Source organism: Cherax quadricarinatus, chromosome 17, assembly GCF_038502225.1.
Source record: "Cherax quadricarinatus isolate ZL_2023a chromosome 17, ASM3850222v1, whole genome shotgun sequence".
Classification (NCBI taxonomy): Eukaryota; Metazoa; Arthropoda; class Malacostraca; order Decapoda; family Parastacidae; genus Cherax; species Cherax quadricarinatus.
This window is the reverse complement of record NC_091308.1, coordinates 4,040,238-4,061,376: the sequence shown is the minus strand read 5'-3', so window position 1 is coordinate 4,061,376 and position 21,139 is coordinate 4,040,238. Positions and strand designations below refer to the sequence as shown.

Here is a 21,139-nt window from a genome sequence, read left to right as displayed (position 1 = left end):
AGGGAGTCTAATATTCTTTCACTAGTGCACTGATATTATTTATACCATTTTTACAATAATGCAGTCGTCTGCATAACAGTAAATTTTGTATTTTTTTGTATGAATAAAAAATCAAAATAGAAAGCAATAATAATATAAGAGGGGCCTAGAGATGTGACTAATGAACAGAGCATATGTTATTTTAGTGCCACGAATGTCTACCTTGTTTATTCTGGACCCTATTTTGAAATTGGCATCTTTTTTATTTTGCGTGAAATTGGCCAAATTGCCAATTTCTGACCACCATATTGGGTAGTCCAAATTAGTAAATGGGAGGTTTCTTGTACTCAGCTGATAGATAAAATGGAGTTCTAAAGAAATAGCTATGAGTTTGGTCAACTGGAACAATGGAATTGGCTGAAAATTGGGCTAAAAGTCGGCGAAATCGCCGATACGCATATGTCGCCGAGACCGCTAACTTCGCGGGACCATAATTCCACGAGTTTTCGACCAAATTTCGAACTTTTGGTGTCATTACCATCGGGAAAAGATTCTCTATCATTTCATAAGAAAAAATAATTTTTTTTTTTCAAAAATTGAGCGACATAGAATGACAGTTTCAGAGAGGGGCCTGAAACAGTCAAAGGGTTAAACAGGACATCTCAACTGCCTCCAACCGTCTCCTCGCTGCTGCATTTACCACCCAAGCTTCACACCCATATAAGAGTGTTGGTACTACTATACTTTCATACATTCCCTTCTTTGCCTCCATAGATAACGTTTTTTGACTCCACATATACCTCAACGCACCACTCACCTTTTTTCCCTCATCAATTCTATGATTAACCTCATCCTTCATAAATCCATCTGCTGACATGTCAACTCCCAAGTATCTGAAAACATTCACTTCTTCCATACTCCTCCTCCACAATTTGATATCCAATTTTTCTTTATCTAAATCATTTGACACCCTCATCACCTTACTCTTTTCTATGTTCACTTTCAACTTTCTACCTTTACACACATTCCCAAACTCATCCACTAACCTTTGCAATTTTTCTTTAGAATCTCCCATAAGCACAGTATCATCAGCAAAAAGTAACTGTGTCAATTCCCATTTTGAATTTGATTCCCCAAAATTTAATCCCACCCCTCTCCCGAACACCCTAGCATTTACTTCCTTTACAACCCCATCTATAAATATATTAAACAACCATGGTGACATTACACATCCCTGTCTAAGACCTACTTTTACTGGGAAGTAGTCTCCCTCTCTTCTACACACCCTAACCTGAGCCTCATTATCCTCATAAAAACTCTTTACAGCATTTAATAACTTACCACCTATTCTATATACTTGCAACATCTGCCACATTGCTCCTCTATCCACTCTATCATATGCCTTTTCTAAATCCATAAATGCAATAAAAACTTCCCTACCTTTTTCTAAACAATGTTCACATATATGCTTCAATGTAAACACTTGATCTACACATCCCCTACCCACTCTGAAACCTCCTTGCTCATCCGCAATCCTACATTCTGTCTTACCTCTAATTCTTTCAATTATAACCCTACCATACACTTTCCTGGTATACGCAGTAAACTTATACCTCTATAATTTTTACAGTCTCTTTTGTCCCCTTTCCCTTTATATAAAGGGACTATACATGCTCTCCGCCACTCCCTAGGTACCTTCCCCTGTTTCATACATTTATTAAACAAAAGTACCAACCACTCCAACACTATATCCCCCCCTGCTTTTAACATTTCTGTCATGATCCCATCAGTTCCAGCTGCTTTACCCCCTTTCATTTTACGTAATGCCTCACGTACCTCCCCCACACTTACATTCTGCTCTTCTTCACTCCTAAAAGATGGTATACCTCCCTGACCAGTGCATGAAATTACTGCCTCTGTTTCTTCCTTAACATTTAAAAGTTCCTCAAAATATTCTCGCCATCTACCTAATACCTCCATCTCCCCATCTACTAACTCCCCTACTCTGTTTTTAACTGACAAATCCATACTTTCCCTAGGCTTTCTTAACTTGTTTAACTCACTCCAAATTTTTTTCTTATTTTCATTAAAATTTCTTGACAGTGCTTCTCCCACTCTATCATCTGCTCTCCTTTTGCACTCTCTCACCACTCTCTTTACCTTTCTTTTACTCTCCATATACTCTGCTCTTCTTATAACACTTCTGCTTTGTAAAAACCTCTCATAAGCTACCTTTTTCTCTTTTATCACACCCTTTACTTCATCATTCCACCAATCACTCCTCTTTCCTCCTGCCCCCACCCTCCTATAACCACAAACTTCTGCCCCACATTCTAATACTGCATTTTTAAAACTATTCCAACCCTCTTCAACCCCCCCACTACTCATCTTTGCACTAGCCCACCTTTCTGCCAATAGTCGCTTATGTCTCACCCGAACTTCCTCCTCCCTTAGTTTATACACTTTCACCTCCCTCTTACTTGTTGTTGCCACCTTCCTCTTTTCCCATCTACCTCTTACTCTAACTGTAGCTACAACTAAATAATGATCCGATATATCAGTTGCCCCTCTATAAACATGTACATCCTGGAGCCTACCCATCAACCTTTTATCCACCAATACATAATCTAATAAACTACTTTCATTACGTGCTACATCATACCTTGTATATTTATTATTATTATTATTATTATTATTATTATTATTATTATTCTTTCTTGGGGGGGGGGCTGAGGGAAGACTCCTCAAAGCCTCCCCTCCTTTGGCACTGCCCCTCTGGTACATTACATTATAAGATTAAGATCTGTGTAGCCTACCTGTGCACATGCTGCCTTAAGCAAATCCCATTCCTGCTTACATATGCACTAGTTGCCTAAATTAATTTTGGATTGAGTTTTTAAAGTACTGTATACCCTTGTATTTTCTATTAGGTATGTTAAAAGGCATGCAGGAAGAAGGAAAGGCATTCATAAACAAATATTGATAATTCAGCTAATTTTATAATAGTTCTAACATAAAAGATGTCTAGTCATTTAATTTTCTAATGTAGCTAATTGAATTTACTACTTCTAATGTGGTGATCTTGTAGTGAGCACTTGCACAAGATATTCCTTGAACTATCTTTTACGTCTAATTCATTTTAAGTGCTCTCTGATTTGCAAATGTAGCCATGGCCTGCAGCTTGATCTGTATTGGTAAATTTGCCACATAGAGTATTAAGGTAGTATTTCAATTGTCCTTTTCATGCTCTGTAGGATAATTCATGAAAATGTAATGAAAATTAATAAAATCTTAAAAAATTTATACTTTCAGTATTTTTAAATTTATTGGCGTTTGTTTGTTGAATACTGTATAATGCGAGTTGTATGACACAGGTCACCAGAATGGTCGAAAGTTTCAGCATCTGAACGAGAAAAGTTAGGACTGACTTTTGAAGATGATGGTGAATTTTGGTAAGTTTTATTAATCCTTATGTTCAGTTTACACTTCCTATGTATACAATACATTACAGTACATTTATGTAGGGGAGGGGGAAGCACAAAACCCATATGAGGAAATGGGAAGTAATTAAGTTCGATCTAGGTAAAGGGAAGATAGGTTTAATTACTTGGATCAAGAACCTCCTCACTGGCATCAGCACATTAGTATTACTGTGCTTCTGTCTGTTATTCCCTGTTTGAATAATGTTAATCACAAGCATTTTAATAACCTAATCTCTTCCTTTATATAATAAAAAAGCACAATACCATGACTGGAACAATATACAAATAACCTGCACATAGGAGACTTGATTTAAACTTACGACGATGATTAAGTCCGATTTGGTGTGACTAATTAATTAATGGTCCAAGCTGGACTGAAAAGTCATCATAGGTTTCATGTCTCCTATGTGCAGGTTATTTGTGTACTCTTCCTTCATTTTGCATAGCTTGATCATATGATCTTTCAAACTTTGTCTATTCTGTTATGAAGCATTGTGGTACCTTCAGATACATTATTTTGTTACTTTATGTATGTTCTACCACCCACATGGATAATTTTCCATCTTTAACTTGCTTGCAACATGAAACTTTGGCTGCTTTAACTTTCTGAATACTGTAACATCAGATAACTTAATGTGATCCTAGCAACAATGTATTATGCCTAACAAATCCTGAAATCCTGTCTTTCATCCAATATTGTCTCTGTTCTTGTTCCATCCTTCCTTCAACTCTCATTTTTTTACTAGAAAAGCATTTTTTTTTTATCAATTTAGGTACCTAGCTTCACTTTTAATGTATCTTTAATTACATTTTTTTTTATTAAAATATGTCTCATTGTCTTGGAACTGTCAGTTAATTTAAGGCTGCCTGAAATGCTTTGCATAACAAAGGGTTTTCTGTAGTGTAGTTTATGCATGTCATTTACTATAATTGTATACTGTCCAGTATGCCACTTTATAGAAATAAAGTTCTTTTGTTTATTTGTTTTGTGAGTTGATATTATAATGTAGGTGACTCTAGGAATATAATAAAAGATTTCTAGGATCATGAATGTTGTAAGAGAACACTACTTGCAATGTCCATTTTTATGTAAAGACAAGTTTCACCCACATGGGTTTTATCCAGTCAATAAATCAATCAATCAAGTTTATTCTCTATAATGATTACAATGCGGGGTTTACAGATTTTGGTTATTGTGTGGTTTACATGTAATAAAATACTAATTGCAGAGGGGGCCACTAGGACACCTAGCATGGCTAGGCATTTTGGGCAAACTTAGATTAAATCTTAACCCTAAATTATTACAAATTATGGAGAAAGTTGACTAAATACTAGTTTGTGAGTTTAGCAATGTGAATGCTTTTGTTTTGGCACAATACATAGTTTCTATATTGGAGTATCACAGGCAAACTTATGACTAGTTAGGAATCATTATTTTAAGATGAAGATTCGTATTTCTGTGCTTATAGTCATATGGGTGAGTGAGTGAGTGCAAGTGTGAACCACCAGGTGGTTTTTATGTAGTTAGTTGACGGGATGTATCAGGGAGATAAGATGTTTTCTAACGGCAGTTTTGAAGGTGATGAATGTGTCTGCAGTTCTAGAGTTTTCAGGTAGGGTGTTCCAGAGTTTAGGTCCTTTGACATACATTGAATTTTTGTAAAGGTTTAATCGGACACGGGGAATGTCGTAGAGATGTTTGTGTCTGGTGTTATGCCTGTGGGTCCTGTCACAACTATCAAGAAAGCGTTTTAGGTCAAGGTTAATATTGGAATTTAAGGTCCTGTAGATGTAGATTGCACAGTAGTAAGTGTGGATGTTCTGAACAGGGAGTAAGTTTAGATCTATGAAGAGTATAGGGGAGGGTGTTGCCAGGGATGGGATTTAGTGATTATTCTTACTGTGGGTTTTTGTTGGGTTATTATTGGCTTTAGGTGTGTTGCTGCAGTTGATCCCCAAGCAAACCATGGTACGGGCAGGGATTGAACTCGTGGTGAGCGAGTCGTAAAACTCCAGACCGACGCGTTAGCCACTGGGCCAGCTGGCTGGCTGCATTTGCGGTCAGTGGTGCCTATGCTAACCTTCCTATGGTGTATAAATATACCTAGTTGGATGAATCTTATTATAGCCAGCTGGCCCAGTAGCTAATGCGTCGGTCTGGAGTTTTACGACTCTCTCACCACGAGTTCAATCCCTGCCCGTACTGTGGTTTGTTTGCAATCATGTCATTATGATAATGGATTTTCTCCTCATTATCCTATTTGTTAATGCTTTGTGCTAAACTCATAGGCTAAAACAGTTCCACACCCATGTAATTTCTTAGTATTAAGTACATATTTTTAATTTTGGTTGAAGCCTACCCAGACTGCTATGTATACTATGAGATTTTCACAAAAATGTGTTAATTTAGAATAAATTTTTTCTTAGTTTTTATCAACTGCATTGATAAATCAATTATATCTTCTATGAAACATACTGATAATAGCAGAAATTAAAAAAAAAATATTTCACTGGAATTTTGATTATCTGAACCATCGGTGCCCCTGTCCGTTTCAAATGAGTGTTGGGGACATTGTAGCTTCATACAGATACAACATATGACCTTAAGTTTTATGTTGGATCAATACTGTATACAATAGTTAAAAAAATATGAGAAATATAAATGCTATATTGATTTTGACATACGTATTTTGCAGGATGACATTTGAAGATTTCGTAGAACATTTCACAGACCTCTCCATCTGTTTCCTCATCAACACAAAGCTCTTGAGTTTCAGCAAGACCTGGCATGAGACTGTGTTTTATGATGCTTGGACAATTGGTGTCCGTGGACATAATACAGACAGAGCTGGAGGATGTCCAAACAACAAGGATACATTTTTACGTAACCCCCAATATAGGTAAGAAATAAATAATTTTTTAAAATACAGTGTATTAGTAAAACCTCGATTGAATTAATGGATTTCAGATTTAATGGGCAAAAATCCAGACAGACAGAATTTGGAAATAATGGACAAAATTGTCTGCTATTGTTATGATCACGGCAAAAAAGTCACAGCATTCAAATTTAACAGAAAATTGGTATTACCTGATACCTTCTCACCTCCTATTAGTCCATTGTATCGAGATTTCGCTTCATATATGCATCTTGCATTGAGTTTTAAATATGACTGACAATCTTCAAATCACAAGATGGTACACAAATAACCCGCACTCAGTAGACTAAAACTTATGATGACATTTTGGTCTGACTAGGACCCTTAACTAATACAAAGAGGCATGAAGGTAAAGGATGTGATTTAACTGTTTTGAAGAACTATAGACCTACATCAAACTTGTCCTTACTTTCCAAAATATTTGAAAAAATAAATAACAAATTACTTTACTCCTACCTTGTATCCAACAACATACTTAACCCCTGCCAGTTTGACTTGAACCCCCCCCCCCCCCCCCAAAAAAAAAAAAAAAAATATGAATGATGCTGTTATACAAATTCTTTAACTAATACAGCCTTTCCTCACTTAGTAACATACTCGTTTACCGACGACTTGGACTTACAATGGGCTCTCTGACCAGTATACATACCTAAATAATGTATATTATAGCTGATTTTTTCTATTCTGTTTATTACAATATACAATGCACTATTGTATAAACATTTAAAAATATACCAGAAATGTTATAAATAGTGCAAAGCTGACATTAAAACAAGATCAAAGATGGTTAACACAAACCCACTACCATTATAGTATGTGCCTCAGCAACAAATTCATTTACTGGCGTGGTCTCAGGAGCAGAACTCCATTGTTAAGTGAGGAGAGGCTGTATATACAGCCCTTGATAAAAATGAATATCCTCTGGGGCTCTTCATTGACCTATGGCAAGCATTTGATACAGTGGACCATAATCTCCTACACCCAAAACTAGGCATCAGAGGACATTCCCTTGATTGCCTAAAATCTTACCTTAACAATCGATAACCAGTATGTATACGCCAATGGAGTTAACTCCACTATCCAGCCTGTAGCTGTTGGAGTACCCCAGGGTAGTGTGCTAGGCCCACTCCTCTTTCTCATCTACATCAGTGATCTCCCTAGTGCACCTCAACTCCTTAAACCAGTTCTATTTGCAGATGACACTACTTATGTCTACTCCCACTCAAACCCAGCTATACAGCCTCTCCTCATTTAATGACAGAATTCCGTTCCTAAGACCACGTCAGTAAATGAATTCGTCGCTAAGTGAGGCACATGCTATAATGGTAGTGGGTTTGCGTCAACCATCATTGATATTATTTTAATGTCACCTTTGCACCATTTATAACATTTCTGGTATATTTTTAAATGTTTATACAGTAATGCACTGTATGTTGAAATAAAAAGAATAGAAGAAATCAGCTCTAGTATACATTACATTGGACCCCCGCATAACGATATTAATCCGTTCATGAGAGCTCATTGTTATGCGAAATTATCGTTATGCGAATGAATTTTCCCCATAAGAAACAATGGAAATCAAATTAATCTGTGCAAGACACCCAAAAGTATGAAAAAAAAATTTTACCACATGAAATATACATTTTCCTACACACAAAGAGAAGGATACATGCACAATAGTAGAGTAGTACATGCACAGTATATATTGTGCATGTACTACTCTACTAAATGAAGAATAAATGACACTTACCTTTATTGAAGATGCAGCAATGACTGATGAGACACTGTGTCCTAGGAGTGCCTTTTCCTCCTGAGTACTGTAGGTCCTGTTTGGCATTTTCTCCCAGAACAGGCCTTATCACACTGTGTATGCCACTACGATTCTTAAATCTCTCAAACCAACCTTTGCTGGCTTTAAATTCACCAATATGAGTACTAGTTCCAGGCATTTTTCCCTGTTCACCTGGGTGTTAGTCGACTGGTGTGGGTTGCATCCTGGGAGACAAGATTAAGGACCCCAATGGAAATAAGTTAGACAGTCTTCGATGACACTGACTTTTTTGGGTTATCCTGGGTGGCTAACCCTCTGGGGTTAATTGTTTCTTGGTATTCTCAATAAGCCACACCAACAACGGTGCTACAGCAGCAGCAGCAGCAGCAGCAGCTGACAGTGCTACAGCAGCAGCAGCAGCAGCAGCAGCTGACAGTGCTACAGCAGCAGCAGCTGACAGTGCTACAGCAGCAGCAGCTGACAGTGCTACAGCAGCAGCAGACGATGCTACAGCAGCAGCAGACGATGCTACAGCAGCAGCAGACGGTACTACAGCAGCAGCAGCAGCTGACGGTGGTACAGCAGCAGCAGCAGCTGACAGTGCTACAGCAGCAGCAGACAATGCTACAGCAGCAGCAGACAATGCTACAGCAGCAGCAGCTGACGGTGGTACAGCAGCAGCAGCAGCTGACAGTGCTACAGCAGCAGCAGCAGCTGACAGTGCTGCAGCAGCTGACAGTGCTACAGCAGCAGCAGCAGCTGACAGTGCTGCAGCAGCTGACAGTGCAGCAGCAGCAGCAGCAGCTGACAGTGCTACAGCAGCAGCAGATGATGCTACAGCAGCAGCAGACGATGCTACAGCAGCAGCAGATGGTACTACAGCAGCAGCAGCAGCAGACGGTACTACAGCAGCAGCAGCAGCTGACGGTGGCACAGCAGCAGCAGCACCTGATGGTGCTACAGCAGCAGCAGCAGCTGACAGTGCTACAGCAGCAGCTGACAGTGCAGCAGCAGCAGCAGCTGACAGTGGTACAGCAGCAGAAGCAGCTGACGGTGCTACAGCAGCAGCAGCAGCAGCAGCTGATAGTGCTACAGCAGCAGTTGACCATGGTACCACAGTATTTCGATAATATTTCTCACCCTTTTTACCACAGGGTTGGCACTAGAAGCTTTCTTGGAGCCCATGGTCACTTATTTTGCAGATAAAATCACCAAAAACACTGTAATAATACGAAATGTTACGAAATGTTACGATTGTATGCTTGGATGTTACCGCGGAGGCTGGCTTGTAAACAATGCCACCGGCGGAACATGTGAGGCTGGCTCAGGCCACACATTAGACGCGTCTCGGACGAATAGTGTTGAGCGGGTTTTTTAGCGGTATGCGAGGCAAAATCTTTGCGATAAAATGTATCGGTATGCGGATTTAACGTTATGTGATGCCAACGGTATGTGGGGGTCCACTGTATTTAGGTATGCATACTGGTCAGAAAGCCTGTCGTAAGTCCGAGGCATCAGTAAACGAGTACGTCGCTAAGTGAGGAGAGGCTGTACTTAGAGACACTGTAAACAACAAGCTGTTGAAAATAGTATATACTTAGATGACGACCAACAAACTCACTCTCAATATAGACAAAACATACTTCATGCTGTTTGGAAATAGAGCTTTAAATATCCAACTTAATACAGTGGACCCAATTTCCATTTTCGGCGAGTTTTTTCGTCAAAATGTATTGGTTCTGTTTTTGTCAATTTCCTCCGTTTTCGTCAATGGTACAGAACCTATCCAGTGCCCAGCACACACACAAAGCCACCTCCCACACACATTCTCAGGCAGTGTCGTGTTGTTTCTCGGTGAGTGAACACATCCTGCGAGGTCATACGAAACATTTCGTAATACTACAGTGGACCCCCGCATACCGTTGGCATCACATAACATTAAATCTGCATACCGATACATTTTATTGCTAAAATTTTGCCTCGCATACTGCTAAAAAACCCGCTCAACGCTATTCGTCCGAGACGCGTCTAATGTGCGGCCTGAGCCACCTTCACATGTTCCACCGGTGGCATTGTTTACCAGCCAGCCTCCGCGGTAACATCGAAGCATACAATCGGAACATTTCGTATTATTACAGTGTTTTTGGTGATTTTATTTGCAAAATAAGTGACCATAGGCCCCAAGAAAGCTTCTAGTGCCAACCCTACAGGAATAAGGGTGAGAATTACTATAGAGATGAAGAAAGAGATCATTGCTAAGTATGAAAGTGGAGTGCGTGTCTCCGAGCTGGCAAGGTTGTATAGTAAACCCCAATCAACCATCGCTACTATTGTTTCCAAGAAACCGGCAATCAAGGAAGCTGTTCTTGCCAAAGGTTCAACTGTGTTTTCGAAACAGAGATCGCAAGTGATGGAAGATGTTGAGAGACTCTTATTGGTGTGGATAAATAAAAAACGGAAAGCAGGAGATAGCATCTCTCAAGTGATCATAAGTGAAAAGGCTAGGAAGTTGCATGAGGATTTAATTAAAAAAATGCCTGCAACTAGTGATGATGTGAGTGAATTTAAGGCCAGCAAAGGTTGGTTTGAGAGATTTAAGAAGTGTAGTGGCATGGTGAGGCTGCCAGTTCGGACCACAAAGCAGCTGAAAAATATGTGCATGAATTCAAGGAGTACATATACTATCTCAAATGAACACGATTTCTCTACCTTCCTTAGAAAAGCTGACATTTTTGTAACAGATTAGATAAGTGCCCTTAATACATATATACGTGTGGTGCATATAGTGTACGTTACTATTATATTGTACATTATTATTTTTATTATTTTTCATCACTAGCTAATGAAATACCTCCAATACTCTATACTTCTTTCTTACCACTATAAATTGCTCATAATTTTAAATTACAAGTCAAATCTTACTCCAAATTAATAATATTCATTATTCTTACCTGTCCATTTAATTTTGTTTATCACTACTTGTTTTTTAGTCACTTTTTATTGTGTATGCAATTAGTGTATATTCCAATTACTTTTTTGCAAGTACCAAAACTATCTTTTGCTAGCTAGTACCAACTACCTCATTTTTTTTACTTTTATTGTGCAATAAACTGCTCAATTTATTTAATATTACAAATCAGATCTTACTCCTTAACCAATATTATTTCATAGTGACCACCTGTCCATTTAACTTTGTTTACCATTACTTAATTTTAGTCCCTCATATATTTTCTCCTTTATTTTAGCTTTATATAACTACCCTAGTTTATACATTCACAATTGTTAAAATAATCAAGGTGCTATTCTCAGGTGCTAAAGTAGAATAAGTTCACAACTTTGCCATTATATTCCAAAACTACCTTAGCTCATTATTTTACATTTGTTAAATAATTCAGGTGCTATTTTTTAGCTTAAGACTATTTACTTTGTTTTATACTTAATTCTAACTATAGATTCACTACAAATCTTATGATTACAAGCATTGATCCTGATACCAACCTCTTATTTAACGACTTAAATGATTCAAACAGTTACTGTAATTACTACACTGCAGAACAATCAAAGGCACTTCTCAGTGCCAACAACAACATAACTATCTTTAACTACAATATCATATCTTTAAGCAAGCATTACGATGACCTCATAGCATTACTAAATTCCTTACATGCCAATATGTCCATCATTACACTAACTGAAACCTGGCTAAAGCCTGATAGTACAGATGTCTATGCCATTCCTGGTTACACAGCCATACACAACTGTAGGCCAGACCAACAAGGGGGTGGCACAGCCATATACTACTCAGACCAACTAGAATGTATCACTAATACTTGCACAAGGGATGAACATGGGGAATATATAATAGCCAAATTCAAATCCAAATACCTACAAAAACCTCTCACATTGATAAACATTTACAGAGTTCCACAGTCAAACATTAGCCAATTTAGTCAAAACCTAGGAAGTATGATAACTGATGCACGCATGAACAAAGATCACTTACTACTCTCAGGTGACTTCAATATAAATCTCCTGCAAGACCAGGACCCACACGTTACTGAATTCACAAACACAATGAGTAACTGTATGTTGCTACCAACAGTAACAAAACCTACAAGAGTTACAGAGACTAGTGTTTCCCTACTTGACCACATCTGGACCAACACCATATCCCCTTTAAAATCAGGCATAATTACAGATAATACCACAGACCACTACCCTACTTTTCTCATAACAACTCTTGGTAAATTACCCCAAGACACTACTAAAGTCACCTTCAGACTTCACAATGAGACAGCCATTAATAACTTCACAACAGCAGTAGCAAACATTGACTGGCACACTGAGCTAGAAATCTATACAGATATTGACGAATGTATTAATAATTTTCTAAAAAAGACCCAATACCTCTATAACAAGCACTGCCCTAAAAAAACTAAACAGATGACAGCTAAGAGACTGAACAGTCCCTGGTTAACACCCAGCATTCTCAAATCCATAAATACAAAACACCAACATGAAAAACAGTACAGAATGGGTCACATAACCAGAGACCAAACAAAACGTTACTCGTCAATCCTAACCAGCCTGATAAGAAGGGCAAAAAAATTGTATTATGAGAACAGATTATCCAACTTACGAGGTGATATAAAAAAGACCTGGAAAACCCTATCAGAAATTCTAGGAACAAAAAAGATATCACGAAATAGCGAAATAAAATTAGCAAAATCAGATGAACCCCAACTCCCACCAACAGAAACAGCAAACAGACTCAATGACTTCTTCTCCACTATAGGACAAAACCTTGCCAATAAAATCCCAAGCTCAGATACCCCACCAAATGACTACCTCACTGGCAACTACCCGAACACACTGTTCCTAGCTCCGACTAACCCATACGAAGTCTCCCTTATTATCAACACGCTAAAAAACAAGGCAGGAGATTTAAATACCTTACCACCCTTTATATACAAAAAAGTGTCACAAGTGCTATCACCAATCATTGCAACACTCTTTAACAAATCCATTGAATCCTCCACCTTCCCCACAGTACTCAAAATAGCAAGGGTCACCCCGATCCACAAAGGAGGAGACCAAACAGAATTGAATAACTATAGGCCAATATCCAACTTACACCCTCTCTCAAAAATCTTCGAAAAATTAATTCATAAACGAATCTACTCCTACCTTATCTCCCAAAACATACTCAACCCCTGCCAATTTGGATTCAGGCCAAATAAAAATACTAATGATGCTATTATACACATGCTAGAACATATATACACTGCAATAGAGAAAAAAGAAGTCCCACTGGGGATCTTCATTGACTTACGTAAAGCTTTTGATACAGTTAACCATGACTTGCTCCACGTAAAATTGTCACACTATGGTATAAGAGGGCACTCCCTCAACTACCTCAAGTCATACCTCAGCAACAGAAGCCAATATGTGTATGCAAATGGGGCAAACTCTTCTGCACAACCAATTACAGTTGGTGTCCCACAGGGAAGTGTCCTTGGCCCTCTTCTCTTTCTCCTATACATAAATGACCTACCAAATGCTTCGCAATTACTCAAACCCACACTATTTGCAGATGACACTACATACGTCTTCTCCCACCCGAGCCCAGTCACGCTAGCCAATACTGTAAATACAGAATTACAGAAAATATCTACCTGGATGAGGACTAACAAACTTACACTAAACATTGACAAAACCTACTTCATTCAGTTTGGTAACAGAGCTACAGATGTCCCTCTTAACATAATGATAAACGGATCACCTATCACAAAGCTAACAGAGGGAAAATTCTTAGGAATCCACCTTGATAATAGACTCAAATTTCATACACATATACAACAAATTTCTAAGAAAATTTCCAAGACTGTAGGCATACTATCGAAGATACGGTACTATGCTCCACAGTCAGCCCTCCTGGCCCTATATCACTCTCTTATTTACCCCTATCTCACCTATGGAATTTGTGCATGGGGCTCAACAACAAGTAACCATCTCAGACCACTAATTACCCAACAAAAGGCTGCAGTTAGAATGATAACAAATTCTCACTATAGGCAGCACACTCCACCAATATTCAATACACTAAACCTATTCACCATACAAAACATTCATACTTATTACTGCACCTATTACATATATAGAACACTTAACTCTGATATTAACCCTCCCCTCAAACATCTCCTTGCCAACCTCAACAGAACACATGACCATAACACAAGGCACAGATCACTCTTTGATGTTCCTCGTGTCCATCTCACACTTTGCAAAAACTCAATGCACATAAAAGGCCCTAAAATCTGGAACTCATTACCTGTAAATATAAAAGAAACACTACCTGTTTATAAATTCAAGTCTCTTCTCAAAGATCACTTACTCACCCAAAACCAAATAAATACTGAATAACTGAACCTTATAAATTGTATATCTTAAATGTTTCTCACAATTATATCACATAAATGTTAAACCTAAAACCCAATCTAACTTTATTATTTTTTAAATACACTACCTAACAGAATACTCCATTCTACTGAATGTACAACAATGCATACAACCATATGACCTGTCTTTGTAATACTCACTTGTGCTTTATAGTAATCTGTTTACATTAAAGTTTTATCACCGATGTCATCATTGCTTAGTTCATCTTAAGTTAATTTTAAGCCAGCCCGTAATGCTATGCATAGTATAAGTGGCTTTGGCATACTGCTCTTTTCTGTATTTTTTTGTACCTCTGTATGTGTGCACAAATTTTTAAATAAATAAATAAATAAATAAATAAATAAAGGACTGAAACCTGAACAAGTGTTTAATTGTGATGAAACAAGCCTGTTTTGGAAGAAAATGCCAAGCAGGACCTACATTACTCAGGAGGAAAAGGCACTCCCAGGACATAAGCCTATGAAAGACAGGCTTACTCTGTTGATGTGTTCCAATGCTAGTGGTGATTGCAAAGTGAAGCCTTTATTAGTGTATCACTCAGAAACTCCCAGAGCGTTCAGGCAAAAGAATATCCTCAAGGCTAATTTGTGTGTGCTGTGGAGGGCAAACAGTAAGGCATGGGTCACTAGGGACTTTTTCTATGACTGGTTACACCAAGCATTTGCCCCCAATGTGAAAAATTACCTAACTGAAAAGAAATTAGACCTTAAGTGCCTCCTGGTGTTAGACAATGCCCCTGGTCATCCTACAGACATGGCAGAGCGACTTTATGGGGACATGAGCTTCATTAAGGTGAAGTTTTTGCCTCCTAATATCACTCCTCTCCTGCAGCCCATGGACCAGCAGGTTATTGCAAACTTCAAAAAACTGTACACAAAAGCTCTGTTTGAAAGGTGCTTTGTAGTGACCTCAGAAACTCAATTGACTCTTAAGAGAGTTTTGGAGAGAGCACTTTAATATCCTCAATTGTGTAAACCTTATAGGTAAGGCTTGGGAGGGAGTGACTAAGAGGACCTTGAACTCTGCTTGGAAGAAACTGTGGCCAGAATGTGTAGACCAAAGGGATTTTGAAGGGTTTGAGGCTAACCCTGGGAATCCTATGCCAGTTGAGGAATCCATTGTGGCATTGGGAAAGTCCTTGGGGTTGGAGGTTAGTGGGGATGATGTGGAAGAGTTGGTGGAGGAGGACAATGAAGAACTAACCACTGATGAGCTGCTAGATCATCTTCATCAGCATGAGGCCAGACCTGAGGAAACTGCTTCGGAGGAGGGGAGAGAGAAATTGAAGAAGTTGCCTACTTCAAAGATTAAGGAAATGTGTGGAATGTGGCTTAAAGTGCAAACCTTTTTTGATGACAATCACCCTAACACAGCTATTGCAAGCCGTGCTGGTGACTATTACACTGACAATGTTGTGAACCACTTTAGGAAAGTCATAAAGGAACGGGAGGTACAGGCCTCTATGGACAGATATGTTGTGCGACAGAAGTCCAGTGACTCTGAAGCTGGTCCTAGTGGCATTAAAAGAAGAAGGGAAGTAACCCCGGAAAAGGACTTGATACCTCAAGTCTTAATGGAAGGGGATTCACCTTCTAAACACTAAGACTCTCCTCCTCCCATCCCATCAATCATCACCAGATCTTCAATAAAGGTAAGTGTCATGTAACTGTGCATGTCTTTTTCAGTTTGTCTGTATTAAAATTAATATTTCATGTGGTAAAATTTTTTTTTTTCATACTTTGGGGTGTCTTGCACGGATTAATTTGATTTCCATTATTTCTTATGGGGAAAATTCATTTGCATAACGATAATTTCGCATAACAATGAGCTCTCAGGAACGGATTAATATCGTTTTGCGGGGGTCCACTGTAATCCATTGTTTTTGGCGCTTGTTTATTGTGTATGACTGCTAAATAAGCCACCTTGGGCCCAAAGAAAGCTCCTAGTGCCAGTCCTTTGGTAAACAAAGCGAGGAACATGATAGAATTAAAGAAAGAAATTGTAGCAAAGTACCAAAGTGGAGGAGGAAGAGAGAGGGGAGAATTTGCCTTCTTCAGTGATTCTATGATATGTACGATACTAATGCAGCACGAGTCGATGAAGGGTATAGTGCCAGCCAGCAATGAAGTGTAGCATTAACAGTGTAGCAAGTAAGTTAAGCGATTAATCCATGGAAAAAGGACAGCATGAACCTAACTCCTCCAGTGTTGTTGGACTTACATAGGTCTCCTGACAACATAGCCACCTTCACCACCTCTATGTATGGCTTATGCTCTCAGTGGCCCTTATACACCCAACAACAACACAGCACCACTCGTGACATACATCATGACATATTTTATTCATTCTAGAGTATATGTCATGTTTCTATGTTATTAATATTGTTTATTATGTCATATGAGATGAATTGTGATACATAAATAAGCCGTAGAGTTGATATTAGTGTCATATTGAAGCATATTGTCCTGTCTCCAACAATAAACTCGCCTCCTTCTCCCCTCCGCTCCATCTACCATACACCAACAAGAGTCTTCAATAAAGGTAAGTGTGATGTTAAATGTTCATTTATACATTTTATTAGTGCTTTATATTTATTTGTCATTCTTTTCTGCATGTAAATTATATTTAAACTAAAAAAATAAATTTGTTAATACTTCTGGATGTCTGAATGGATTAACCCTTTGACTGTCGAAGGGCCAAATCCTGAAGTTGCTTCTGGTGTCGCAAAATATTCGAAAAAAAAAAAAATTATTTTTTCTTATGAAATGATAGAGAATCTTTTCCCGATTGTAAAGACACCAAAAAAACGAAATTTGATGGAAAACTGACGGAATTACGCTCTCGCGAAGTTAGCGACTTCGGCGATATTTAAAAATCGGCAATTTCGCCCACTTTGAGCCCTATTTTCGGCTAATTCCGTTATTCCAGTCAACCAAACTCATAACTATTTCTTCAGAACTCTATTTTTTCTATCGATTGAGTACAAGAAACTGCCCATTTACCGATTTCAACTACCCAATAACATGGTCAGAAATTTGCAATTTGGCCAATTTCACGAAAATTAAAAAATATGACAATTTCAAAATAAGGTCCAGAATGAACAATGCAGACATTCCTGGCTCTAAAATAACATTTTCTTTGTTCATCAGTCATGTCTCCAGGTCCCTGTGATATTACTCTTGCTTTTTATTTTGAAATTTTATTCAAACAAAAAATAGAAGATTTACTGTTATGCAGACTACTGCAATACTGTAATAATTGTAAAAATTACATCAACCCATTCATGACTGCGTATTAGAATGGCTATTTGGACATTTATTGGACAATGACATCATTTGTTCACTTTTGAACATCGGCAAAAATCAAACATTTCCTGTACTTTGTGCTCCATTTCCAGGTTCTTTTTATAGTAAAATTAATCAAAATCACCTCCATTTCTATAATATAGTTTCCATTCTATCAAATGAGACCAAGAAAACGAGAATACAACCACAAATACTATACGAAAATAGACCACAAAGTCGGCATTTTAATTAAAAAAAACGGTCGGAGTTTTTTTTTTCTCATTATGCACTGCGTGCTCCAGGATTTTTTTTATGTGGTGCACACTGACCACACAGACCCATTCTCTCACATGTGGGCCTACTAGCTTTCTCCTGCCTGATTTGAAGCCGCTAGAATTTATGAGTATATATACGTCAAACACGGTACCTCGCAAACGTATATATACGGCCGCGACAGTCAAAGGGTTAATTGGATTTACGTTATTTCTTATGGGGAAAATGTTTTCAGCTTTTGCTGATTTCAGTTTTCGCCGATCTCTCTGGAATGGATTAATGAAGAAAAGGGAGGGTCCACTGTATATTGATAAATGGTTCCCCTATTACAAGACACACTGAGGGTAAATTTCTAGGTCTTCTCCTTGACTGTAATCTTAAATTTCATTCCCACATCCAGTATACAGTGGAACCTCGGTTTTCATCTTTAATTCATTCAAATGTACTGCTCCATAACTGATATCAATATAGAATAAGAATTAGTATTAATCTGCCTGAAATGCCTAGGCATGCTAGTGGCCTTCTTTGTAATTAATACTTTATAACATGTAAACCACACATTGTAAGCTTTACAAGGAAATAAACATTGTCATTGTCATATTGTTTTTATGTACAACTTCAGGATTATTATTCTTATAAACCTCCACCTTGACTACCTTGCATTAGTATTAAGATTAAATAAAGATTTTAACCCTTTCAGGGTCCAAGGCCAAAATCTGAAGTGGTGCCCCAGTGTCCAAGAATTTTAAAAAAAAAAATTGTTATTTTTTCTTATGAAATGGTAGAGAATCTTTTTGTGAATGTAATAAAACAAAAAGTACGAAATTTGATGGAAAATTGATGAAATTATGTTCTCGTGAATTTTGATGTGTCAGCGATATTTACGAATCGGCGATTTTGCCGACTTTGACTCCCATTTTAGGCCAATTACATTATTCCAGTCGACCAAATTCTCAGCTATTTCACTAGTATTACTTCTATTCTATCGATTGAGCACAAGAAATCGCCAAGTCAACTGTTTCAACTACAAAATAAAGTGACCGGAAATTGGTAATTTGGCCAATTTAACACAAAGTTCAAAATATTCCAATTTCAAAATAGGGTCCAGAATAAACAATGTAGGTATTCCTGGCACTAAACTAACATTTCCTCTGTTCATTAGTTATGTTTTGAGGCTTTACAAATAAATTCCATTTTGATTTTTTATTCACATAATGAATTTTTATTCACACCAAAAAATAGAAGATTTACTGTTATGCAATATTGTAATAATTGTATAAATATCATCACCACATTTGTGAATGTATATTAGACCCACCAGCTGGCGTGTATTAGACGTGTGAGGTCGTTTGTTTACTCTTGAACATCGGCAAAAATTTAACATTTCCGCCACTTTGAGCTCAATTTCAAGCCATTTCCAGTGCTAACACCAATCAAAATTATCTCTATTTCTGTAATATGTCTTCCATTCTATCAAATGAGACCAAGAAATCACAAATACAACTATAAAAAACATACAAAAAAACACTGCAAAGTCGCTGTTTTAATCGAAAATCATGGTCTCAGTTTTTTTTCTCTCATTATACACAGTGTGCTGCAGGATTTGTTTTATGTGGTGCACACATACCACATAGATGTATTCTCTCATATCTAGGCCCAAATCTACCACACACAGTTTATCAGAGTGAGCTGAGCTCATGATGTAGATCTACGGTTTGGACCCTGAACGTAAAACCATTGATCTACGGGACGGACCCTGAAAGGGTTAATACAGTGGACCCTCGACCAACGATGGCATCGATTAACGATAAATCCTTCCAGCGATACATTTTAACGCAAAAATTTTGCCTCGATTAGCGCTAAAAAACTCGACCAACACTATTCATTCCGTCTGAGACGCGTCCACTTCTGGCCAGTGTTTACAAGCCAGCCAGCCACCGCGGTCGCTTCCAAGCATACAATCGGAACATTTCATATTATCACAGCCTTTTTAATGATTGCACCTGCAAAATAAGTCACCATGGGCCCCAAGAAAGCTTCTAGTGCCAACCCTACAACAAAAAGGGTGAGAATTACTATGGATATGAAGAAAGAGATCATTGCTAAGTATGAAAGTGGAGTGCATGTCTCCGAGCTGGCCAGGCTGTACACAAAACCCCAATCAACCATCGCTACTATTGTGGCCAAGAAAACGGCAATCAAGGAAGCTGTTCTTGCCAAAGGTGCAACTATGTTTTTGAAACTGAGATCGCAAGTGATAGAAGATGTTGAGAGACTGTTATTGGTGTGGATAAACGAAAAACAGATAGCATCTCTCAAGCGATCATATGTGAAAAGGCTAGGAAGTTGCATGAGGATTTAATTAGAAAAATGCCAGCAACTAGTGGTGATGTGAGTGAATTTAAGGCCAGCAAAAGTTGATTTAAGAATCGTAGTGGCATACATAGTGTGATAAGGCATGGTGAGGCTGCCAGTTTGGACAAAAAAGCAGCTGAAAAATATGTGCAGGAATTCAAGGAGTACATAGACAGTGAAGAATTGAAACCTGAACAAGTGTTTAATTGTGACACTGACAATGTTGTGAAACACTTTAGGAATGTCATAAAGGAACGGGAGGTACAGGCCTCTATGGACAGATATGTTGTGCGACAGAGGTCCAGTGACTCTCAAGCTGGTCCTAGTGGCATTAAAAGAAGAAGGGAAGTAACCCCGAAAAAGGACTTGCCACCTCAAGTCCTAATGGAAGGGGATTCCCCTTCTAAACACTAAAACCATCCAGTCTGCCCTCCTCCCATCCCATCAATCATCACCAGATCTTCAATAAAGGTAAGTGTCATGTAACTGTGCATGTCTTCTTCAGTTTGTGTGTATTAAAATTAATATTTCATGTGTTAAATTTTTTTTTTTTCAATACTTTTGGGTGTCTTGCATGGAATAATTTGATTTCCATTATTT

At 38.1% G+C, this 21,139-nt stretch overlaps 1 protein-coding gene across 4 annotated transcripts in view; it reads left to right on the top strand.

Moving 5' to 3' along the window:
- The window catches only part of LOC128686414 (calpain-5), a 226,938-nt gene that overhangs the window by 151,839 nt on the left and 53,960 nt on the right, over window positions 1-21,139 (top strand). For all 4 annotated transcript variants that reach the window (XM_070085725.1, XM_070085726.1, XM_053773326.2 and 1 more), the window contains 2 exons: window positions 3,354-3,431; window positions 6,158-6,361. In XM_070085725.1, coding sequence (XP_069941826.1) covers window positions 3,354-3,431; window positions 6,158-6,361 — 282 coding nt within the window. The remainder of the gene's footprint in view (window positions 1-3,353; window positions 3,432-6,157; window positions 6,362-21,139) is intronic.